Source organism: Sphaeramia orbicularis, chromosome 13, assembly GCF_902148855.1.
Source record: "Sphaeramia orbicularis chromosome 13, fSphaOr1.1, whole genome shotgun sequence".
NCBI classification, from domain to species: domain Eukaryota; kingdom Metazoa; phylum Chordata; class Actinopteri; order Kurtiformes; family Apogonidae; genus Sphaeramia; species Sphaeramia orbicularis.
The window spans coordinates 43,213,935-43,239,256 of NC_043969.1; the positions used below are offsets into that span (position 1 = coordinate 43,213,935).

The 25,322-nt window shown below is 37.5% G+C and overlaps 1 protein-coding gene across 1 annotated transcript; it reads right to left on the reverse strand.

The window, feature by feature from the left end:
- Positions 1-56: 56 nt before the first annotated feature.
- On the reverse strand, positions 57-19,089 carry LOC115431513 (probable ATP-dependent RNA helicase ddx6). The gene is made up of 14 exons (XM_030151919.1): positions 18,988-19,089; positions 17,629-18,262; positions 16,931-16,994; positions 16,162-16,266; positions 15,709-15,838; positions 14,268-14,414; positions 12,006-12,100; positions 10,427-10,549; positions 10,211-10,339; positions 9,841-9,957; positions 8,173-8,236; positions 6,264-6,365; positions 5,993-6,172; positions 57-3,273 (listed from the first exon to the last, which is right to left on the reverse strand). Exons 2-13 carry the CDS (start codon positions 17,844-17,846, stop codon positions 5,997-5,999), a joined length of 1,470 nt encoding a protein of 489 aa, XP_030007779.1. The 5' UTR covers positions 17,847-18,262; positions 18,988-19,089; the 3' UTR covers positions 57-3,273; positions 5,993-5,996.
- Positions 19,090-25,322: the final 6,233 nt, after the last annotated feature.

Consider the following 25,322-nt stretch of genomic DNA (forward strand, 5'->3'; position numbering starts at 1 on the left):
CTGAAGAACAGCTGTGCATGCAGGGGACACAAAAGCACCACAACACTGCCAACAGGAAATTTCAGTGAGCTTTATTTATTTTCAACCAAACGTTTCAATTGTATCCAATGACATTCTGTAAACTTAAGTCTATTGTAAAATTAGCTCCACTGAAAAAAAATCTGCCAATTAAATCGACCAAATTTCCATCAAATAAAAAATAAGAACTCAGGCTTTAAATTCTTCACTTAAATTTGGAGACTTTCAAAACTCCACTTGAACATTTGGAAAAAAACAGAACAAAAAAAAGACAATCCAAATCTAAGGGCATCCTTTCCAAACATGTTTATACCCATAACCGTAACTTTGGATCTTTAGATCATGTGATCTTGTTTCTGTAAACCCGAAGGCTCCACCCCCTGTTGTTTAACTGATGCAGCTGTTCGGCATTCGCTTCCACTTCCTTCCTGACATTTAGATGCGATTCAGCCCGATTCGACACAAAATCTGTGTTGGTTGCGTTTGAGGAGTGGATGAGCAGCTGCATCAGGGCAGCGACGGCGCCAATTTAACCCCCCGCAAATTTAAAAAAGACCTTAAAGAATGAGACAATTTACTTCCAGGAATCGGCCAATGGGAGGCAAGATGCTCTCGTTTCAGTCTTTAAGGTTCTCACCGCGGCAGCCGCTGGCGGTAAAGCAGCGTCCCCGAAGGGCGCGGCTCGGTTCTTGTTTTTCTGAATGGCTTAATTACCGCCTGCGGGCTGACGAGGAAACAGGCAGCTGCCAGACGCCTGCACAGTCAGATCCCTGTTCACTCATACGATGCACGATTTAGGGTTTGAACAAACGCAGACGCACCCACCCCCCCTGAAAAAAAAAAAAAAAAAAAGCCAAATGAGCCAAATCAGACGTGCAGGATGACACGGGGACGTAAGAGCTGAGAGAACAGGGATCGTACTCCAAAACCAGAAGAATTCAATGACATACGGTCACGTTAATCTTAAAAAGAGCTGAACTTAAATGTGCAAAACTCACTGGTTGGAGTCAAAGGAGCATCTCACCACAAAGGGAAATGTTTGCAAAAAGGCTCCGCATGAACTGAAACCTTCACGCAAGATTGAAATCCTGTTGCATGAAACCCCCGAATGCAACCATTACCCAAACTCAAAACTTTTTTACCAATAAAAGGGCAGAGAAATAAGCCATAACTTCAGCAGTCTGAGGTGTCCAGTTTGTTTTTCTGTTTTTAAACAAGCAGTCCCGCTAATAGTTTTTTTCCTAATCCTTCAAGACACCCCCCCCCACCCCACCCCATTTTTGCCAATTCTTAAAATGCTCCGTGCGACGTACACTTCGCTGCCATTTGGGCATCGTGAGTTTAGAAAAAAGCAGTGCAATCCGTTATTGCCTGAACCCATTCTCTCTGTACGTTTAAGTGCAGCCTCAACCTCAGAAGGTCGTGTGAAGTGAAGCGTCGTTTTGTCGGCTGGTTCCAGTGCAGCCAGCCAAGTTGCAATGCACAGAGCATGAATTCCTGCTACATTTTTTTTGTTTTTTAGATAAAGATGGTTTCGTCCTGATGCACTTGGCCAACATTCTTCAAAACGGGGGGGGAGGAGGGAAAAATAAAACCACAGCTTCCTACCAAATATTTATGAAGTAATGTAGCTGCGTTTTAAAGAGCACAAAGATCAACGTAACAGCAAATACCTCCCCCGAGAAAAAAAACAAAACAAAAAACAACTAATTCTCTGCCAATTCTGCTGCACTGCAGCGATGTAGTACGACTACATGATAGAACATTATTTTCTCTTCCCACATCACCCGCTGAGACTGAAGATCTTGGCAAGTGTCTCAAGATTAAGTTTTACAAGTTAAGGCTGGTGACAACAAAGAATTCAATACTCAAATGCACAAGCTTAAGAAAGCCATCTGTCTACACTGAACACTCATTAACACTGGTACCGGGAGAATACAGGGCAATGATTTCAACAATCTTAGTTTAAGTGCAGCTTCGAATCATTGCACCTTCCCTCAAATTTGGAGGGGCTAAAAGATTATCAGTGATGAGCTTCCGAAGAACATGTCACGCACATGGTCTTCAATGTTTTAGAGTCTAATAAATTCTGCAGTTTCTAAAATTATAAATAAATTCACAGGCCAATATTGCAGAACAAACAAACTGGCAGTTAAGGAAGCGATCTCCAGTGCTAACAAGAGGGAGGGGGAGAAAAAAGCTTTTCACTTTGTCAGCCAGCCTTTTGAACTTGTTTAAAACAATCTTAAAATTAAGGTATATACACAGTGCCGCCTACATGTCGGCTGCACATCTCACAGAATCAGATTATGGCCATCCATAGGAAAGTGAAACATGGGACTTGAAGAAAAAAAAAAGAAAGAAAAAAAAAAAGAAAGAAAGAGTTCCCTCCGATCGTCTCCACTAGAACAGGAATCCTCATGACTCGCGGTGCTGAGCGGCTGCTGAGTGCTTATTGGTTTAGTGTTCTGATACTGAAGACAGAGGAAAGTGTGTGGGTCTTTTAGAAGCACGAGCTTCTTCAACAAGCGACTGAACAGTCTGTCTCTTGGAAAAATCCAGTATCTCTGTCCATGGAAAATCCAAGTTTGTCCTCGTTTGTATCATCAGCCAGACTTTATGTGCATCTTCGCCAGCAGAACAGCGACTCCACCGACCGCCCTCCCAATTGTCTCCGTTGTTTGCAAACAGATGGCCCAACCAAAACCCAACAGTTATGAATTCACCTACGTACTCAGACGTTACAGTAGTTTGACAAATTTTCCCATTAGGTGAACGTGAGTGTATGGTATGAAGAGTGAAAGATGACGTGTGATGGAGGGTTATTACTTTAGAACAAGTTGAACTGCTTGTTAAGGCACTTGATACAAATTGGTTAAAATTTCTAAAATAAAAGGTGGAGAATGGAGGGTGTCGTACGGTGGTCTGTTGGTGCTGGCTTTGTGTCGTCGGTGGATATGAGTCGTCACAATGTGCATCGATACATCATTTTTTTTTCTTTTACTTGGTCCCATGCTTTCCTCTCAGTGCTCATGTCTTCAGCGTGTGGTGGTGCAGCACAGAGCCCTATGAAGGCAAATGAGTTCTTCCAAAAACGCTTCCATCCAAATACACATTCCATATGGTGGCATCCAAAAAAAAGAAGACAGACAGAACTGTACATTAAAAAAAAAAAAAAAAAAAAAAAAAATCCAATACGGTGGGGTTGAGGGGAGGAAAACAAGGGGTACACAGGGGAATGAAGGATGGACTGATCTGTAGAGAAAAAAAAAAGAAGATACATTAGCGATCATCTAAAATAAAGTACCTGTTTTAATAAATTTCTAGATCAGGGGTGTCAAACTTTTTTTTATTCAGGGGTCACATGATCTCAAGTAGACCAGACCAGTAAAATATTAGCATGCAAGTTAACGACCCCAAATATTTCACTTTTAGTGCCAAAAACATTTAATTATGAAAATATTTACATTTACAAACTATCCAAAACAAAACAAAAAAAAAAAAGATGTGAATAACCTCAAAAAAACTGAAGTTTAAGAAAATAAGTACAATTTTAACAACATTATGCTTCAACTTATTTATACATGTGCATTACAGATCAAATCTACAAAAAAAAAAAAAAAAACACATTCAGAAACAGGCAGAATATTGGTAAAATTTACCTAAATTTTCTTTAGACATTTCAAGTTCATATTTGCTCAGGTTCTTCACATTTTGTTGTTAAAGAATAGTAGGTTAATGTAAATATTTTCACAATTTAATGCGGGGGTTTTTTGCACTAAAAGAAAAAACAAAAAAAATCAATTCATTATTTATAGGCATAATGTAAAAAATATATATATTTATTTTTTACATTAAACCAAGATGCAAATTTGGAGTTATTGTTTTTGTTCAGTTTGTTTGTTAACACTAGCAGCAAAACTATTGGTTCAATTCATACCAAACTGGGTTTATAGATTGCCAGAGACCCGGAATAGATGTCATTACATTTTGGGAAAAGTAGGTCAAAGTTAAATTTTTTAGGATTTAAAAAAAAAAAAAAATCTTCCCCTTTACTTATAAAGGGTGAAATATGTGTAAGGGGCGGGGTTTCTAGTGCCTGGCACCACTTGTTTATAGGTTATTATGCCATTATTATGTTACTCTAGATCACATTGGTCTGTATATGAAACCTAAACTAAACCCAGTTCGACACCCCTGACTTCAGTGTAACTCTTGCACTTTACAGATTCATCCTGCAGACCAGATTAGAACCTTTAGAGGACTGGTTTTAGCCCGCAGGCCACATGTTTGGGACCACTGTTCTAGACTAAAGCTCCTTCATTTCATGTTTATTCATTTCTGCATACTACTAACTGATCTGATCATACAACACTAGACTGAAGGGTATTTACTGGGAGGACTCAGACTAGATTCTGTTTGAGCTTGACCTTCACACAACAATGAGAGGACAGATCATCAGACTGGAGGACTTAGAGAATACATTGTGGAGATTGTTGATTTGAGGTGTGAGTTCTTAAACCTGTGTGAGTCAAAAATACTGGATTAAAAGAACAGACTGATTTACCGTCTACACTGGTCCAGTCACGTTTTTAGAGACTTCACGTCAAACTGGATTCTGTTTCAATCAAACAGGTAAACAAAAATCAAACAGGTCTTTAAACATTTACTTCCTGTTTGGTGCCGATAACAGTACAGTTACCGACAGTGATCATAAAAATTCAAGTCAGTCTTATCCTGATGAAACCAAACCTGTTTAACAACTGAAGACTGATCAAAATACAAATACAGCCAAAGTCTTCTACAGCAGCAGTTTCATAATCATCCTAATCATGTTGGAATTGTTGTGATAATTCAATTAAATAATAGCTAAACACAAGCCTGAAGCCTTACACAGGGTTTCTACAAGTTAAATTTAAGACTTTAAGACTACTTTGAACAGCATTTAATACCCATTTCTCGGCCATACTGGTAAAAATTTGTGACTCCTAGAATTTAGGAAAATGTATTCATTTACTCCAACACCTTAATTCCCACCATTCGAGTCATTTCTCACTGGGGGCTAAGTTAGAAATAATTGGTTCCTAATTTCAAAATAAATAGTCGAGTTGGAACCGAGTCGACTAACGTCACTTTCTTTTCAGTTTAGACATTTCACAGACTCAGTTAAACACAACACAGCGAACAAGTTTATGGCAACATAACTTAAAACCTACTGTATAAAATGTAATACCTTTTAACCTCCTGAAACCCAGGAAATGTCCGCAAAGTACAAGCTTTTTGTTTGTTTTTATTAAATAAGTGCCTATATTTGAGACATCATGCAACAGTTTTTTCAGATGCAGTTTTTAAAATCTTTATGGAATGCCCTTTGTGGTGGACAGTTTTCTTTTTTGTATAAAGCCGTGAAACTCTTGTCAACAAATGTGGACAGAAAACCCACAGCTGGGTCTTAGGAGGTTAAAGACTTTAAGGTATTAAATGCAGATTTGTAAATTCAAGACTTAAGACCCCGTGGGAACCCTGCTTTCACCACATCTGATTCTCTTATATTCGGAAACTGTTCCCATTTGTTTTTTGCCTGAATCTCCACCATATGGACGTAAACAATGCAGTTTAAATCACAGCTGATAATTTTCTATATTAGCAGAATAAACACCTTATGACCCAGTCCTCTTAAAGCCACATGTTGGGCTTAGTTTATTACATTTGATACTAAAATGTCAAAGGGAATAAACGTAAAACTTGTTTTAATACAAGTGTGTGACATGTTTGTTTTATCTTCTGGTTGTGTTTTTAGATATTTATCCCATTATTGCTTATGTTTTAGTACATGTCATCTTGTATATATGTATTTTAAGTAGTTTTATCCTATCTTGTATTTTTACCTACATCTTTCTACAGGACTTTGTGTTGTTGTAAATGTGCCATATAAATAAAGTTGACCTTGACCTGTTTTCTGTGACAAACTCACTGGCTCATGGCTTGACTTCTTCACCACTCTCACTGTGGTACTCTGCCACGTATAGGCTCTTGTCGATGATACCAGGGATGGGCTTGATCTCTGTTCCGAGCTGCTCCTCGATCCCCTTCAGGTTGAAGCGATCATCGTAAGTGATCAGGTTGATGGCGAGACCCAAGTGTCCAAAACGTCCTGGACGATAAGACGGCAACAACTTAAAAAAAAACTTGTCTGAAGCATTTTTACTCTCAAACTGTAAGACGTCACCGATGGATGCTCTTACCAGATCTCCCAATGCGATGAAGGTATGTTTCTCCCAGTTTAGGGAAGTCAAAGTTGATGACAACATTCACAGCCTGAATGTCAATTCCTCTTGTGAAGAGGTCTGAAAGAAACAGCATCACAACAAATCCCCATGAGTCACTAAGCTGTTCAGAGAATAAATATAGTCGACTGGAAATAACCTGACGGGCCTGTGGTACCAGTGAAGTGGAGGTAAAAAGGCATGTGTCATAATTATGCAGAGTATGAGTCTGACCTCACTTTCACTTTATTTTACAAACATATCATGGGAAAAACAACACTTTTTTTTGTTTCAAGGTTAGTTTATATTTCTTTAAGTACCTATTGTGATAATATTAACTCTAAATATACACTGTTTGAGTAAATGCCACTGATTTATAGTTCCTACTTACGATTAGACATGCTGCCTGAAGGTGATTTAAAGCACTATGACCACTTAAAACACTACATGTTTGCAAAACAGGACCCATGTCCTTGTATCTCACCAGCACTTTCCATCAAGAATCAATTCCAAGTTGAATTTGCGAGGTTGTCATTTTCTGCTGCTATGTTAGAGTCCTGTGGTCTTGATGCAGGAGATCAATCTCCCAATAGAAGTAGGTGGTACTTTCACTGGAGGTGAACTCAAACTAAATCAAAGTCCACATACAGTTGAGGCCAAGATTATTAGCCCCCCCTCTATGAAATTAGACAAAACTGTTGATTTCTCTGTGGAAATGACTGTTACAACAACTATTTATAGTGTAGTTGTTTCCAAAATAACAGATAAAATGTCCACTAAGTTTGTTTAAGATACTTTGATATACTGAGTTAAAACAAGAAAGGGCAAAAATGAGACGTCCAAAATTATTAGCTCCCTGGCCATTAATAGTCAATAGTGGACCCTTTCTGAGCCACAACTAACATCAACCTCAGAGTAGTTCTTTACAAGGTTGGCACAGGTCTCCTGAGGGATTCTGGCCCCTTCTTCCATTGAAAATTGTTCCAGCTGGTCCAAATTGTGTGGTTTCCGAGCATGGACATTCACTTTGAGCACCTGCCACAGATTCTCAATAGGACTGAGGACTGTGCTCTAAGAAGGCCACTCCAGGACCTTGGACTTGGTATCCTTCAGGAACTGTTGGACCATTTTCGATGAATGCTTTGGGTCACGGTCTTGTTGGAAGACCCAGCGATGACCTAAGGCTAGACTACGAGCAGATTTCCGCATATTATCCCTCAAAATTTCAACAGAATTTTCTTTTGTCATGATGCCATGCACCCAAACAAGGCTCCCTGTGCCTGAGGCTGCCAATCAGCCCCACAGCATAATGCTCCCACCACCATGTTTAACTGTGGGTTGAAGGCCTCTCCCTTTCTTCGCCAAACATAAGCAACATCCATGTGCCAAAACAGTTCTAGTTTAATGTCATCAGACCAAAGCACTGACTTCCAAAACTCATCATTACCTTTCAATGGCACCCATGACCATTTGAAAAGTTAAGATGAGTTTTACAAATACACTACAAACACTTGTTGTTACCTGGCATTTCCATGAAGAAATCAAGAGTTTTGTTTAATTTCACAAGGGGGGGGGCTAATAATTGTGGCTTTATGACTTCCTATCAGTGATCAACAGTAACTATACTAATATCTGAAACCATTAAAATATGGACCATTAAAAGTGAAGGCAAATTTTTAATACTTCAAATGGTCGTCCAAAATAAATAAATAAAAATAAAAGATCAAACTTTCTCAAAACTGAACAGATGGTGTACCTTGCCACTCCACAGGAAACTCAAAGCTTTAGCTACAAAACATATTTACCAGTGATCATGACTGAACAGCCTCACAGTACGGGGTCAGTAACATACAACACAAGTCCTCCGACATGAGCCTTTACAACTCACCAGTGCAGACAAGATTCCGACAGAGGCCGTTTCTGAAGTCGTGGAACACACGGTTGCGATGCTCCTGAACAAAATAAACATAAAAACTGATTGGAGGGCACAGTAAGCGATATTTTGGAACACACATTTATTACGATCACAACAGGGAAGCTATTAATTCCCCTCAGGGAAATCCAAAAACATAACAGCAGTCCACCCAGGAAGTTATGATCAAGCAATTACACACATTAAACTAATGTAGTTTGACTAACAAGAACTGTCCTCTGTAAAATATGGACCATAAATCACCAAAGATGTCCTCATGCAGACATTTTTTGGTATTTTCACGTGGTCATAAAGAGTGAAAAGAGCAACGTTTGCCACTGTTAATGACTATCATTAGTCGCTTTTCCACTGACCCTCAAATTGTGCAAATATAACTTGCTCATAAAAATTAGCCTAAAGTAAAAACAACATTTTCACCAAAATTCTCATTTTTCAATGAAAAGTTTTTGTGCTGGCAAGAGGTGGTTTTTTGGGCATAGTGAAATTGATATATTACGCAAAACTGCAATGAAAGACCTTTTTCCTCGACAAGAGTCACATGAATAACAAAAAAACCCCGATGTTGACAAATGTTACAACAAGCAAAGAAGAAGAGTTTTAACAGAAACATGGCGCAGTACGTGTGGACACACCAGGAAACCTGATCATTTTTTAAATTTAGTACGAGAGAGGGGTAATATTTCATAATAATGAATATATCTGTAAATCAGCGTGATATTTATGTTTGTCGCCATGTTTATGGAATGACTTCTCGTGTCATCTGGCAATAAATAAACAAATCATCACATTTGTGATTTAATGGAAAAACTGACATTACACACTTCTGTTTGACATTTAGTAAATCTCGGTAAAGTTTTGCACAGATGTCCAATGGAAAAGCCACTAGTGTGTTGTGCAAATTTTATATTTTGTCCATTTTGGGTTTGAGTTGTAGACAGATTTTACTGCTTTCCAGTATAAAAAAAAAACAACCTACAATGCACTTTATTTACAAATAGGATGTTTGTAAACCCTGTCCATAAGTTTACTGGAGTTAGAACACTAAAAAGTAAATTTTTTCCTCCTCACTGAAAAAACTTGCCTTGGGTTATTTTTATTTTGCAGGTTTCACTTAATCCTATAATTTCAGTGCAGATACCACTTAAAACATTGCTGCATGTGTTGCAGTTTCTAACATAAGCAGCCATAAAATCTAGCATTTTAGGAAACTGCAGTGGTCCTAAAAAACACCTGTGAAACCCTGGAGGGAACAGCAAAGGGAAACAAACAGAAGGTCCATCACAGCAGCACATCAAGTACACTCTTTCATGCCAAATATTCCAACAGTTTAAAGACAACAGCCTAGTACCATGTGAATTTGTAAAGTAACAAATGATGTTAATCATGTGTTCATACAGTTCAGAGGGAACTCAGATGTGTAACTGTGTTGTTCCTCTTTGGGATTAAAAGGTGCAGTGACATTTCAGAGGCAGCTATGCAGCACATCAAGCAGAGGCATGTACACATCTACGTGAATGCATCACATGCACAGCCAAAGAAACAGTAGCATCTGATCTGGCATCGATCCACTGCACTTTGACTTGTAAACAAGTTATTCTAAGGTGGTGTGTGTGTAGTGCTGACCTGTCTCATCTTAGCGTGAATGTAGAAACATGAATAACCGAGCTGAGAGATCTTCTTGGCAAGGAGCTCTACTCTCTGAGAGGAGTTGCAGAAGATTATAGACTGGTTGATCTGGAGCTGAAAAAGAAGCAACAACAAACCTTAGCCAAAAGATTCATAGTTAAGGCACTGATTATGTTTTGAGTGTCCAATTTTGAATTTTTCCAATAAACAATAATATGCAAAACATACCTTTGCAAAAAAGTATGTGTTAGACCTTATTAAAAGTTTGTATAGGAGCCAAATAACAGGGCTTTTACAGGAGTGTTTTTATGATACAGCTGAAGGCCAATTAGAACAGGATCGTCAAGAGCAGGAACGCTGCACTTACCCTGGAGAACAAGGTGTTAAGGCAATGGACTTTTTGCCTTTCAGTTACATAAGCATAATACTGAGTCACACCCTTTAGTGTGAGCTCCTCCATTAGGTTGATCTCGTAGGGCTTCTGCAAGTGCGAGGTCTGGAAGACAAAGATGAGAGGAGTCACATCCAGGTCGAGTTTCAGATCATCAGTTTCATTTATCAGGTGACAGATTGATTTAAGTACCATAAACTTCTGCACACTGAGAGGGAAGGTGGCAGAATACAGCAAAATCTGCCTCTGTTTGGAGAGAAAGCCTAGGATCTCCTCCATCATAAGCACGAAGTCCTGAGACAGGAGTTTGTCAGCCTGTAGAGGACAAAAGAAAAGAGGCCAGGGTGAGAGTTGACCCCGAGTGAGGTCGTAACTGTAACTTAATCTGGGCTGAACACAAAAAAGTTAAATTCAATACGTTTGTGGCACCAACAACAGGGTTTCAACAGCAGCAAATACTGAAAAATGTCTTGTCATCAGACTGACATATGTACGCAGAGTCAACACATTTTTATTTAATGGTATTAAGTTAATCCTTTAACCCTTTCGGGGCTCATTCTGCATGTGAGATTTATTTCAGACTGACTCAGTTTTATTGTCATTCGATCAATGGTACATGATAGAATGAAATGTAGTTAACCAGGTCTGGGTTTTAGCATAAGAACATAAAGAATAAAGAAAAGAATCTAAATTAGAATATACAAATGTAAGTAGGGTAGAATGAAACTACCATAAAACAAACAAACAAAAACAGTGAATTAAGTGTTGTTGTTCGAGATGCATTGTAGAGTATGATTTTAAATATTCCTAAAAATTCAACCGAAATCTCAAAATGTGCAGATGAAATAGACCATGTTCTATCCATGGACATTTGAGCATGCTCAGTGTACCCCATGCCATTTGTGGAATTGAGGGCAAAACAGAGCAGTGAGTGGGACCGACTCACTATAAAAATAGACGGTTTGGGCTTTTTGTTAACGCTGTTTTCCTTGTTTTTAGGTTTTACTGTTTGCTGTGTTGTGATTCTCCCAAACGCCCCTGAGTTTTAATCATGTAATTGTTTTTGAAGTTCAACCGGGTGCCAAAAAGCAGCTGAACTGATTAAGAAAAAAACGCCTCCGAAAACAAAACCTACTGGGCCAAAATTCAAATCTTTGTTGTTCAGTGTGTTCCAGTTCACAGTTCATGTTCAACATCCTAAATGTCTTATTGATGTACATTCTGAGTGCCTTATTTGGTAAAAACCTGTCAAACTTCAATTCCCTCTCTGTCTTTTTCTGTTAATCTGCCCTGTTTTGACCCTAAAACACACGGTAAAGCAAAGAAAAGGAACAAGCACATACTTGCAGCAGCTTTTATGACACTTCTACAGCTGCAAATTCCAAGCAGCTCATTTCATTGAAATAATGTCTCAGGGGTTAAAGGGTTAAACAAATTCAAGTTGTGGACAACGGCATTTTATTGGGAAACTCCTTTCAATGAAAAAAAGAAATAAAACTGTAGAAAGGACAATGACAACTGATCTTTAACTACACTGTTGGAAAAGGTTTTGTGCTTTAAGTGTAAGAAAAATATATATGAGCAGAATATTCAAACTACAGATTTGTACCATCATGTGTAAAGCAGCCGTTTGTTAAAATGAAGAATTGGCATAAATAAAAGTACGGCTGTGGAGCCAAATATCAGTACTTGTTTTGGAAAGTCTAAATATTCTCAGCCATAAACATAATGGAACAGTTTGTGGTGAATGTAGAAAACAAGTCAAACTCACTTCATCTAGAACGATCATCTGCACTTGATTGACTTTGGCCACTCCTTTCTTGATGAGGTCTAAAATACGCCCAGGGGTTGCAATGACCACATGAACTGTTTAAAAAAATAAAAATAAAAGAGAAAGTACATCAGATCATCAGCACATATGAACACACAGGGCCCAGAATCAAAACTATAGACAATTAGAAGCATGTTGAGGTCAACTACAGCCTTAGACTAGTGATCATACGGTTTTAAGACAGATGATTCATGTAGAGGATGTATTGGTGGGATTTAAACACCACTGACTCCAGTTTAGTGCATATATGGATAACATTTTTCATCTAAAAACTATCCCAAGGCCACAGAATATTCACCCGTTTTGAAACTCCGACCTTCAACTGACAATTATTCCCATTCAGCATCAAAATGACATAAAAACCAAAACTAATGTGAATGCTAAATAAAATATCAGAATATATTTCACTGGTACAGAAACAGAATCCTAATTATTGCCATAAAAAGACAAGAACCACCGTGTTTTAATGATGTGGCCATGAAGATATACAGAATATTTTGGGGGTCATTTCCAGTATCCAAGTAAAGAATTTTATCCGTGTTCAATACAGACAGAACAGATGAGCCAGACTGACAGATCTGTTCAACAAAACGTTCTACATACATTTATATAAACCTGCTCTGATCTTTCAAGAGACAAATTTAGAAGGCCAATATAAACAATGACATGAGGATCTAGGAATGCCTCTGGTGAAAAGAGTGAACAGGTTTTCCCGATGGCTTGCGCATCTTAGTTATATAATAAAAAACTAACAAAAACACAGACTGATGAATAGGATGGTTAAGAATGACTAAGATCCACTTCATGCGACAATGCTCTAGGGTGAAAAAATATTTTACCAGATGTACCTTTCATTTAGATGGCTACGGCGTTTTGGGGGGCTGAAAGCGCAAAAAAAGTGAACCACCTTCCAGAGTGGAGATCTTAAAAACGCTCCACTCTTGTGTCACCATCTAAAGCAGGGCTCTCAAACTCATTTTCTTTCAGGGGCCACATTCAGCCTGATTTGATCTCAAGTGGGCCGGACCAGTAAAAGACTAGCATAATAACCTATAAATAATGACAACTCCAAGTTTTTGTCTTGTTTCAGTGCAAAAAAAACAAACCAAAAACATGAAATTATGAAAATGCTGACTTATAAACTATCCAAACAAAAAGCTGTGAATAACCTGAAAAAAATTTAATTTCTTTAAAAAATAAATAAATAAATAAATAAGTGCAATTTTAACAATACTATGCCTCAACTTATGTGCATTATGGATCGGATCTACGAAGACACTAAACAGTAACAGGCAGAAAATTGTTAAAATTGTGCTTAATTTTGTTTAGACATTTCAGGTTGTTCACATTTGTTCAGGTTATTCGCATTTTATTGTTACAGAATAGTTTGAAAATGTAAATACTTCCATAATCTGTTTTTTTTCACTAACACAAAGACAAAAATTTGAAATTGTCATTATTTATAGGTATATGGTAATATTTTATTCATATCAAACTGAGAACAAAAATATGAAGTCAATTTTTCTTGTAGGTTATTATGCTATTATTTTACTGTAGATCATATTGGTCTGTATGTGGAACCTGCACTAAAATGAGTTTGACAGCCTTGACTGTGGGATTTTCGCACTTTGCAAATTCATCCCACGGGCCGGATTGGAACCTTTTGTGGGCCACATGTTTGACATCCCTGGTCTAAAGGGTTGAAAATGTAAAGCTGCATTTTCTCATCACGTAAAGTTGACATCACAGGCACGCACCAGTACAGGAAAACATGTCAGATTATTTCCCTGCGACGGACCTTCAATTTGCCCTAGTCGCTGTAATTTACATCCAAGAGTCGTTTCAGCACTTGACACAAATCTACATAGAGTAGTGTTTTGTTTCCTGTTTTGTGATTGTATTTCGTGCTAGGAGGGAACAGGAAGAGAAGTAGAAAGGTTCTACACAGGTGCTTGGTCTTGGTGGTGGTGATGTCATCTAGCCACCTGGTGTACATACGACTACAACCATAAATAAGAAATTTCCCACACTTTTGCGTGTCCGTCTGTATGCAGATTTATCCACAGAACTAAAAGTTAGAACGCAACGCCACTTTTGTGATTTCGGTTCAGACCGTTACAGTCTAAACGTAGCCTAACACAGTAATGACCCGAAGCAGAGAAACGCTGTGTCTGCACAGATTCCAGTTAATTGTAAGTTTACCTGTTTCGTCGAGTCTCATGATGTCATCACGTAGGTTGGTTCCACCTGTGGTTGCCATTACCTTCACCCCGCCCATGTGTTTGCTGACCTGGATACATATTTGGCTTACTTGCAGGGCCAGTTCTCTGGTGGGCACAATGACCAAAGCTGGAAAAAGAAGCAGGTGACATTTAGAATAGAATCTCTTGTCATTTTAATAAGTACAACAAAATTTAAAAAGGGCCATCCAATCTGTACATCATATATAAAACCTCATATAAAATACAAATTACAACAGTTAAATAGGTTTCAGGTAAAATAACCAGCAGCCACCCCTCACACACACAAACATAAATTCTGTTTTGCCACTGACTCCTTTAAAACATGTTACACATCAGATGTGTTTTCCTGTATTGAATGTGGTGACTGCTGTTGGGTAGAAACTGTTCTTAAATCTCTTTGTCCTTGTCTTTATTGTTCTGTATCGTCTGCCTGGCGACAGCTGTTCAGAGTCCGTCCATGGTGTGAACTTTCTTTTGCAGATAAAGGTTTTAGAATTGTACACACAAACTTAGAAAACCTTAGTCCAACTGTGACAGGAACAAGGCTAAGTATCAGCTGTTTGGCATGACAATTAAGGCTGAAATCATTGACTCAAAACTTTTTAAAAAAAATTATTCGACTGCAATTTTCCTGAATTGAAGTTTTGCTGCTGCTAAACAATGGTTCTGCTGTTGTGTTTCACACAGATGTTTTTTGTGACGCAAATGACGCCAGGATCAATACAAACAACCTAAAGACAAGGATAAAAGGCAGGAAATATCTCTCACTTTTCTTCAATGGAACCATCACTTACTCCTTTAAACTTTACAGTATTCACACTAACATTAAAAATATTTGGCTTTATTTTTTTTTAAATGTATGTTAATTCCATCTTGTTTGTAAGTTACACATAAATTTGTTGAAGACCACATATTGTTTGTAGATGTCATTTGACTTGTCATTCATACAGCGAGAAAATATTTTATACATAATTATGTTATTGTTATTTGTATACGTATTTTATATACATATGATTTTACTTTCATACTTTTTGTGGTTGTTTCAGCTGGTTCTGGAATAAAAGAAAAGTAGTTTGTCACTTTCAAACATGTCTTTCACAATTACCATTTTCTGCCTATTAACATAATCATTTATCAAAAATTAGTTTGATTCATCATTTACAAAAATATTTGATAACAGCAGCTCTAGTTACGATGTTTTAATGTACAGACAGGAGCCAACGAGCGTGTTTGATTCTAGTCTTTAAAGCTAACAAATAGACCAAAACAAAAACTGCCTCAGACTTTGCACTCAACCAAAGACTTTGTGGAAGAACTCAAACAAAAACAGAATCTATATATATTCCTTTATCCATTCCCATGTCACCATAATCCTCTTGATAAATGAGCATCTTTCTCACCTTGTATGCAGTCCCTCTTCAGGTCAATGCGTTCAAGTAAGGGAATGAGGTAGGCTCCACTCTTTCCCGTGCCGTTCTTGGCTCTGGCTAAGATATCCCTTCCTGACAGTGCAATGGGAATGCTTTCCTCCTGCACAAGAAGCAGGAACAGTTTGACAAGAAGTGTTACTTCTCAGATATTTACATTAAAGGTTTAGTCATTAAAAATAACAGAGTGAACATATGGGAAAAACAAACTTCTGAAGTTACAGCTCATCGATTTCTGAAGCGTGTAAACAAGTTCACCTAGAAACCACTACAACTTGATCTCAGTATAGATCGGGTTTAAGCTGCATCCTTCCAAAAATATCCACAACACACAGATACGAAAACTACGGCTACCAAAATTTAGAAAATAAACATACACTGACTGATTGGATATGGACTTTGAAAGCTGTGCAAACAAAGGTGTACCTGGATTGGAGATGGCTTTTCCCAGCCCATCTCAAAGATTCCCATGAGCAGCTCTCTCTTTAGGCAGTAGTCTTCAAATTCATTGCCTTTAGTTGCAGTCACATCCTGTAATTTATCATATAGGTTAAAATGAATAAACCTTGATGTAAACTTATGGGCTTTTAAACTAATGAATATCATCCATTTCAAACCTAAAGGGCACAAAGATACATGAAAGAAAATTACCACCCAGTGTTGTGAAATTCTGAAATACTTAATCCAAACATATCCTCTTGACGTCAGACCAATGACAAAATGAGCAGCTGTAAATTCTCAACTACACTGACCTCAATTACACCATTAGTGGTTAGAACACTGCTGCTGAAAAATGTAGATTTCCCACTAGAATTAAGTAGTATGAGATTTACAGGACTTGACTTCCAAGTTTTATATATTATATAACTCACATTGTAGTTAACATTAAGATCAGTGTGGAAATAAATGACTACATAATTGTTAATGGACAACAAAACGATGTGTTAATATATTACTAAGAAATATACAAAAAATTTGAATTATATTCCCTCCCACCAAAAACAAAAGTTTAAGGAGAATTTTCTTAGTCCCTTTTTGCATGGCTGGAAAGTCTGAGTGATAACAGTAACAGAAGAGGTACTTGCTTACATCGTTACATATTCAAGTAAAAAGATACTTCTAACAAAAACTAACTAAGCAACTGCATTGATCCTACATGTTCTACATCCAAATTATCTCTGTTTAAGTTACAAACCGAAGTTTTCATCCTCATGTCCTTTGGGGGCAATTTCAAGCTCTTCTTCCAGTCATCTCCAGGCCTGTAGAAGGTAAAACTTGTTTAGAAATAGAGCTAAATAAATATTTTAACCCATAGGGACCCAGTGTGACTTTAGTGGCAGTTCCCAAATGAATTTTTCTCTCCATTTAATGTTTCCTAAGTGATTTATCATAATTTATTACAATATTATCCTTTGAATTTGGCATTTTTTTCCAGTGGAAATCATCCATTTTCCTATGTTTAATTCACCAATCATGTAGATGTTCATAAAAGCTCAGAATTAATTCAAAGGTTATTGTATCAAAACAGACAAAAGAAAAAGTGACTTTCTGTAAAATATATCATTAACTGAACATAAAAAACAAGTGTCTATCCACTGTCATTTATGAAACTCCATGGATTTCATTAGTGAATTAATGTTGTAGAAGACGATGAATGGTGTTTCCTTGGCAACTATGAAGCTTCTGAACATCCAAATGGGTCATATCTGATGACCATGAAAAGATGACAAACTGTATTTTACATTATTTACATGTATTGATAGGATTCGTGGATCAACAGTTATTAAACAGTTTAGATCAGTAGATGGTTTTAGTCACAGGTGGATGTTTGGGTCTTTATGGGTTAATTCAGACAACACTTCATTTCGATTATGCAGGTTTCATAAAACTTACCTGATGACAGCATTAGGTGTAGGGGCTGACACAGAATTGCCCATGTTAATTGTGCCTTTCATCTGGTTTATCTGGGGTTTTTGTGGGCCGCCACCGCCGCCACCACCACCTCCTCCACCCCCACCTGGTGCTCCAGCAGTCTTCGCTGAACATATAACCTGTCCATTCTGGTTGGACAGGCCCAGAATCACTGGGTTCTCTGTTCCTGCGGTGCTCATGACTACTAAACTTAAAACTTTTCTGTACCAGTCACAATGAAACCTCTAACAGTCGCCTGATGGAATGAGTCCTCTCTGTTGGGACCACTCCAAGTTTGAGAGATTGTCCTCCTCTTCAGACTATTAGCTATCTCTTAAGTAAATTGTGCTGATCCTTCTCAGCAGGCTCCACAACAGTATTGTTCGTTCTGGGTCATCAAGTGTCAACAAACAAATGCCTCTTTCCAATCTTCAGAAAATTGCTAAGCGTGGATATATTTAGCAAGTTGGGGATTAGCATAAGTGTCACTCGCCGATGCTATGAGGAAAACCATATAGCAGGAGGGCTCAGCTAGCTCCAAGTACAGGCTCACTGTTCAGCTAGCCATCTGGCTTAGCTTTACCAAGCCGTAGCGTCCTCTCAGGTTTTCCCAACCCTGAAAAATACGAGAAGCAGAGTTAGAAACACCAGTAGAGATAATATACATATATGGCAAAGCTTATCTGTACGTTACCGTAGTAGTTTTATAAAGTCAGTGTTAGCTAGTGAGCACCTTTAGCGGTGACTGTAGTTCGTAGTGTTATTTAAAGCTAGTTAACCCTTGCTAACAATGTGGGAACGTCGTCAGTGTATACAAGTTAGGTTTATTACCAGCGCTAGCAAAAATATAACCTTTATTTAGTCTGACATTAACCTTCGTCAACTATTTCTAGTGGATGAACGTGTGTTAACTTGAAAAATCGATGGATTTCAGAGCCGTATGTGTAATCCAACCAACACAGAATTAGCTCGAATAAGCTAAAGCTAGCTACCGACCTCAGGCTAACGCTAACTAGCTTAAACTCACGCTACTGTTACGCAGATTTACTTGGTCCTACATATTGACGCAAAGTCGACTATAACTACACTAAGAGTTATGGACGATGTATGTTTGTGTGATTTCTTAATAGGAAAGCCGGATATGGATCATGTTAGTGAACGTCAGTTAACCAGCCGCTCTGGAGAAATCATGCTAACGCTGCTAGCTAGTTAGCTAACAGCCTTGGCTACCGATGTCGAAATAACATTAGCAGCTTCGGGTTTAGGTTCAATGTAGAACAGTTAAATGTCTGATAAAGAGCTACCCATGAGACGAGGGTGCGTAAAGGTAGAGGCAGTTACCTTAGACATGTGAAATAACCGGCTCCCTTTGAGGTGTTTGAAGGTGTATTCGGTTTTTAGCTGACTACGAAAGAGTCTGGTCCAGCAGCCGTTCAAGATGGCTCCCACCCGTATTTGAACCCGCCCCCCCCAGCACTCATCAGCTGATCCCAGTTCAATCACACACAAGTTTCACATTAAAACAGAATATTTACCTTGTGCACCCACTGCAGCAGATGATCACCAGTGTCAGAGCTGTTTTCTGTCAGTACATCTGTCCAGATCACTTTCTTTTTCCCTGTTATTGTCAAATCATAGTGAATGATTCAACACATAATATTGTCATGTTTTTGTTTCTTCTCATCTGACTCACGGATCAACTATGTACTTTCACATTCACTTTACAGAAACTGTTTTGTGCACAACAGTTCATATGAAACAATGAAAACAAAGGTGACGTCATAATGTAGATAATCTTACACAATCTCAACTACTATCACGGTAAAAGTCTTTTGTGTTTGAATACGAGTGGCTGCATCAGACAGACACAAACAAATGCAAATGATTTATTTATTTTTAAAGTAAAGTAAAGTAAAATCAATCAATCAAATTTTATTTATATAGCACCAAATCATAACAAAAGTTATCTCATGACACTTTACATATAGAGTTGGTCAGAACCAGACTCTAAGCCAATTTACAGAAACCTAACAGAATCCTCCAGGAGCAAACACTAGTGACTGGTGACAGTGGAAGTAAAAACTACCTTTAACAGCAGAAACCTGGAGCAGACCCAGACTGTGGAGGATGGACGTCTGCCTTGACCAGTTGGGGTTAAAGAGAGAGAGTAAAGGAGGAGAAAAGAGAGAGCGATAGAGATAGAGAGAGACTGGGGGGGGGGGGGGGGGGCACGGATGCAGTTGATGCACAGAAAACTGAACTAGAACATCTATGGAACTGTATAATAAACACTATCATCACTACATGGATAAGTGAGTGATGACTATGAAGGAGGAGAGAGGCAGTACCACAGCAGCAGGTCCAGAGATGATCCAGGGAAAACCTGTGAGGTGATAAAGCACAGAGACTCCAGGGAAGAAGTCAAGTCAGTAACATGTATTCACTGGGGAGTAAATAGAAAAGAAAATTAGGAGAGAAAAGGTCAGGGAGAAAGAGGAGCAGAGAAGAGCTCAGTGTATCCAGATAAGTCTCCATCAGTCTAAGCCTATAGCAGCAGAACTAAGAGCAGCCTGAGCCACCCTAACTATAAGATTCATCAAAAAAGAACGTTTTTAACCTAGTCTTAAACATGGAGAGGGCGTTAAAAGTGAAGTAAAATAAACTTTATTGTCCCCTGGGGGAAATTCCTCTTGGGCACGGTGCTACATATCATTGCTTCACAAGACAAGATAAAAAACATCATCACATGGACACACTCTAACAGTGACAGTTAGTCTGTCATATAAAACAGACATGGACTACATTTGACAATCACAATACAGAACATACAGAGACGCCTAAAGTGCAGAGAGAAAAAAAAAGAGTAAAGGGTGCTAAGTGCTAAAGTGCTGTGTGTTTGTTGCACGTTGCTCTTTTACACTAGTTCTTAACATTGTTCAGCAGCTTAATGGATGTTGGGACAAATGATAATTTGAGGCGGTTAGTTTTGCACTTTGGCATACGAAATCTTCTTCCTAAGGGAAGAAGATCGTATTCAGAGGACAATGGATGAGTCGGGTCTGAAGAGATTTTTGTTGCTTGTTTCATGACCAACTGGTTCTACAGATTATCTCTGGACTGATCTTCACTCATACCTGTAATCTTCATTGCTGTTTTGTGCATATTGTCCAGCCTGTTCTTCAGTTGGACTGATAGGTTACCATACCAGGCTGTGATGTCATATCTGATGAGGCTGTCTAAGAGAGCTCTGTAAAAAATCAGCATAATCTGTTAACGAGAAAAAAATCTACAGAAGGAGCAGGCTGACGTCATGAACATGTTTCCAGTACTACTTCATTTTTTTGGTTTTAAGGTGCATAACAGTCACCTAGTATATTTACATGTTGGCCATAGTTAATATACATTTAATCAAAAGCACAAAACAGACAATAAAAAAAACAGTGACTCATTTGTTGTATTTTGAGGTGAGCAGCTGCAGCTTCACTCATACAGATGCAACTAAACATTAAGAAAGAATCCAAAGTATGAAGTATCACACTGCACCATCTGATTTATCAAAGTTCTACAGTAGAAGAAAAATGTTACCATAGACCCTTAGAATTTTACACAAACTGAAATATTATCATGAAATATTTGCAGAAGAACCTTTTTTTTTTTTTTTTTTGCATCAGACAGACACAAATAAAGCAAAGCAACTGATTTTGTCAATTACTATTAACAAGAAAAAATAACTGATCTAAATTCTCGACAATTTCAACATGTCGTGTCCTGGATGTGTTTCAAGAGGGATTATGTCACAGAAGGGACCATGTGGGTTCTAGAGAATAGAATACAATTTGTATTTTATCAGTAGCAGTTTGTCACACACTTAAACGTTCAGTATTGCTTGAAAAAGAGTGGGAAGAAGAAAACGTATTGAATCCCACCCCCATCTCACATTTATACAACATAACACATTACTTTGGTTTCCTTAATGATAAAGTTACATCTGTTTAGAGTCCTAAAAATGTAAATTAAAGATAGAAAACAGATTGGGAAAACATATATATTACACATAGTAACTGTCTAACTGATAATCTGCATAACTTATGAGACAATATATTTCAACAATAATTACATACCGACAATGGTAATGGAAATGACACATACCAGTATGGTAAACATGGTGCTTTGGCTTTTCAGTTTGTTCCTATTAACACAGAAAACATGTGACGTGATTTACTCTTTTCAATTTTTTATCCATTCAACAGTAGAATTACAATTCAATTAAGTTCAAACATCATTATTTATTTGTCCTCAGGGGCAATTTAAAGGCACATATGAGCAGCATGATTACATGATACTTTAAACAACCAAAGAAATCTAAGAAATCTAAGAAAATAAAGTATAATATAATATAATATAATATAATATAATATAATATAATATAATATAATATAGGGCGACACGGTGGTGCAGTGGTTAGCACTCGTGCCTCACAGCAAGAAGGTCCTGGGTTTGATTCCAACACCAGTCGACGGGGGGTGGGACCTTTCTGTGTGGAGTTTGCATGTTCTCCCCGTGTCTGCGTGGGTTCTCTCCGGGTACTCCGGCTTCCTCCCACCATCCAAAGACATGCACTGATAGGTTAATTGGTTAATCTAAATTGCCCATAGGTGTGAATGTGAGAGTGATTGTTTGTCTCTATATGTTCAGCCCTGCGATGAACTGGTGACTTGTCCAGGGTGTACCCCGCCTTCGCCCCTATGTAGCTGGGATAGGCTCCAAACGACCCCTGTGACCCTAGTGAGGATAAAGCGAGTTCAGGAAATGAATGAATGAATAATATAATATAATATAATATGAACAGCTATGTACAGTAAATAACAAAGCTGTACCATAAATATATATGTAAAAAGACTGAACTGTATGGATAAAGTGGATAAAGTGCAACAGGATTTGACAGAATGTAAACATCAGTTCCTTCATATGTTCAAGTTGTTAAACATATTAATACATTTATTCCCACTTTACCCAGTTAAGGTGTTGAAAACCAACTGTAAAACATGTTGAATCTGTCTGGACTTTACTGAATGGTACAAACTGTGGTCACAAGGTGGCAGTGTTGAGTAAAGTCAATACCTACATAGATTTAAAACAGAGGGCATGCTGGGTACCAAGGTTATAATAGTTTTGGATTTTTCATTATAGTTTAGTTTTATTCAGTTTTTACTTTTTTCCCCTCTAATTCAGTTAGTTTTAATTCATTTTTAGAGCAGGTTTTCTGGTTTTTATTAGTTTTTGTTATTTTCTAAATGCTTAGTTTTAGTTTAGTTTTAGTTTCTTTATATCTTTTCTCTTCTTCACTGTCATTTTCAAATAAATCCCAGACAGGACTCTGCTGCTTTCTCCCAACTTTAGTCTCCATGTTTCCAGGTAGAGTGGGGACCAGAAGACGACTGGAAACGACAAGTGACCACAAGTGACGGACCGTTAAATATCATATGGTGCCAGCAGCTAAAATTGGTTGAGGGAAATAAATCTATTTCATATCAATCTGACATTGACAAAGACGAAAACGAAGGGAATTTTATCCAGAATTTTTATACGTTTTAGTTAGTTTTGTAAACACACAATACAGTTTCAGTTAGTTATAGTTTTTTTTTTCTTTTAATTATAGTTTTTATTTATTTCAGTTAACGAAAATGTTTTTACAATTCTAGTTTTCGTCATTTCGTTACTTTTCGTTAACGATAATAACCTTGCTGGGTACTGCTGTGTTTACGACATGCACGAGTCAGTGTTTGTGTAAATACCTTTCAGAGGCAGGTTACAGGTTGGAAATCACCAAACCCTCCAAACTGAGCTCAGAGTGTAACCTCTAGTGTTTCAGACAAGAATTTAAAGAATCTGAAAGGGACGAGTCTGTGAAAATGGTCCTTCTGACATTCCCACTGTGGTTTTCCTGGGTTTTGGACGTGCACTGCTCACACTTTGTGTTCTGTGTCTGATTCTTCTCTATTGAAAATGTCCTTGTAAACCCACTGTTCAGCCTTCTGCTGACTGAAAGATTTTATTATTCTTACAAATTTATTTCATCCACACTATATTTTACAGAAAAATTAATCTTTCTTGTGATTAATGTGTAGTTGAGGTTAAAGTAAAATCATATTCACATGTAGAGAAGTGATTTAGTGACATTTGCACATTCCATCCATGTAGAAACACCCTTCCTCCTTTAACCCTTAAAGACCTAAAACATCTACTGATTTAAACTGTTTAATACCTGTTGATCCACTAATCCTATCAATATATGTAAATAATTGGTGTAAAATACAGTTTGTCATCTTTTCATGGTCATCAGATATGACCCATTTGGATGTTCAGAGGCTCTGTAGTTACCATGGAAACACCATCATCTTCTACAACATTGATTCACCAGTAAAACCCATGGAGTTGGATCAGTGACAGTGGATGGAGACACTTGTTTTATGTTCAATTAATGATATGTTTTGCAGAAAAAGTATATTTTCTTGCGATTAACATGTAGTTGAAGCTGCAGTAAAGTCCTACTCTCATATAAAAAGTGGTTTGGTGACTTTTGCACATTCTGTCAATGTAAAATAATTCCATCCTTCCATATAAACAGTTGATTTTTTTTTTTTGCATTTTTTGTTCATTTTAGGGGGAAAAGAACTTTAATATTTGGGTACTGTTTTATACAAAAAGCAACTGTACTCATTAAGTTAATAGCTTTGTTGTTCCTTTAATCCATAAAGACCTAAACATCCACTGCCAACCTAAACCATCTACTAATCTAATATGTTTAATACCTGTTGATCCACTAATCCTATCAATACATGTAAATAATTCAGGTAAAATACAGTTGGTCATTTTTTCATGGCCATCAGATATGACCTATTATGTACATATTACTGAAAAATTACATTTTACTTTGCACATTACAGTTTATTGTTACGCCTTACTGTTTTATTGGCCACATTTTCTACCATTTCTGTTTTTTTTTTTGTTTTAATTTATTGTGTGTAGTGTGTTTGCTTATGTATTCTATTGTTAATCTTATATTCTGTTTTTACTGCCTGTCATGCTGCTGCTGCTGCTGCTGCTGCTGCTGCACAATTTCCCACTTCAAGATCAATAAAGTCTGTCTGTCTGTACGCTCTGTAGTTACCATGGAAACACTGTCATCTTCTACAACATTGATTCACCGGTAAAACCCATGGAGTTGGATCAATGACAGTGGACGGAGACACTTGTTTTATGTTCAGTTAATGATAGATTTTGCAGAAAAAAGCCCCTTTTTCTTCAGTTTTCTCTGTTTTGATGTAATAACCTTTGAATTTACTCTGAGCTTTTCCAAATGATCAGTGAATTAAATATAGAAAAATACCTGATTTACACCAAAAAATGTAAAATGCAGAGAATAATATTATAATAAATAGTGATAAATCAATCAAGAAATGTTAAATGTAGAGAAAATTTACTTGGAAGCTGGTAAAAAATTCCATCCAGGTCTTTCGGAGTTGAGTTCATGTAAATGTTCTGCTCCCACTGCCTGGAACAACTTAGAGGAAATAAAACTGAATGAACTGGTCTAGTTTAAATATATTCAAAAACAGTTTAAATCAATGGGAAACAGATTAAATGTGGATGTAGATGTTTTTCTAATTGAATGA

What these genes read in the sequence shown, in the direction of transcription:
- LOC115431513 (XM_030151919.1), bottom strand. Translation starts at nt 17,846, where the DNA reads ATGAGCACCGCAGGAACAGAGAACCCAGTGATTCTGGGCCTGTCCAAC. An exon ending in TCAGTGTGCAGAAGTTTATG is followed by an intron (nt 10,340 to 10,426) that starts GTACTTAAATCA and finishes TTTGTCTTCCAG; the next exon opens with ACCTCGCACTTGCAGAAGCC. An exon ending in TTAACACCTTGTTCTCCAGG is followed by an intron (nt 9,958 to 10,210) that starts GTAAGTGCAGCG and finishes CTTCTTTTTCAG; the next exon opens with CTCCAGATCAACCAGTCTAT.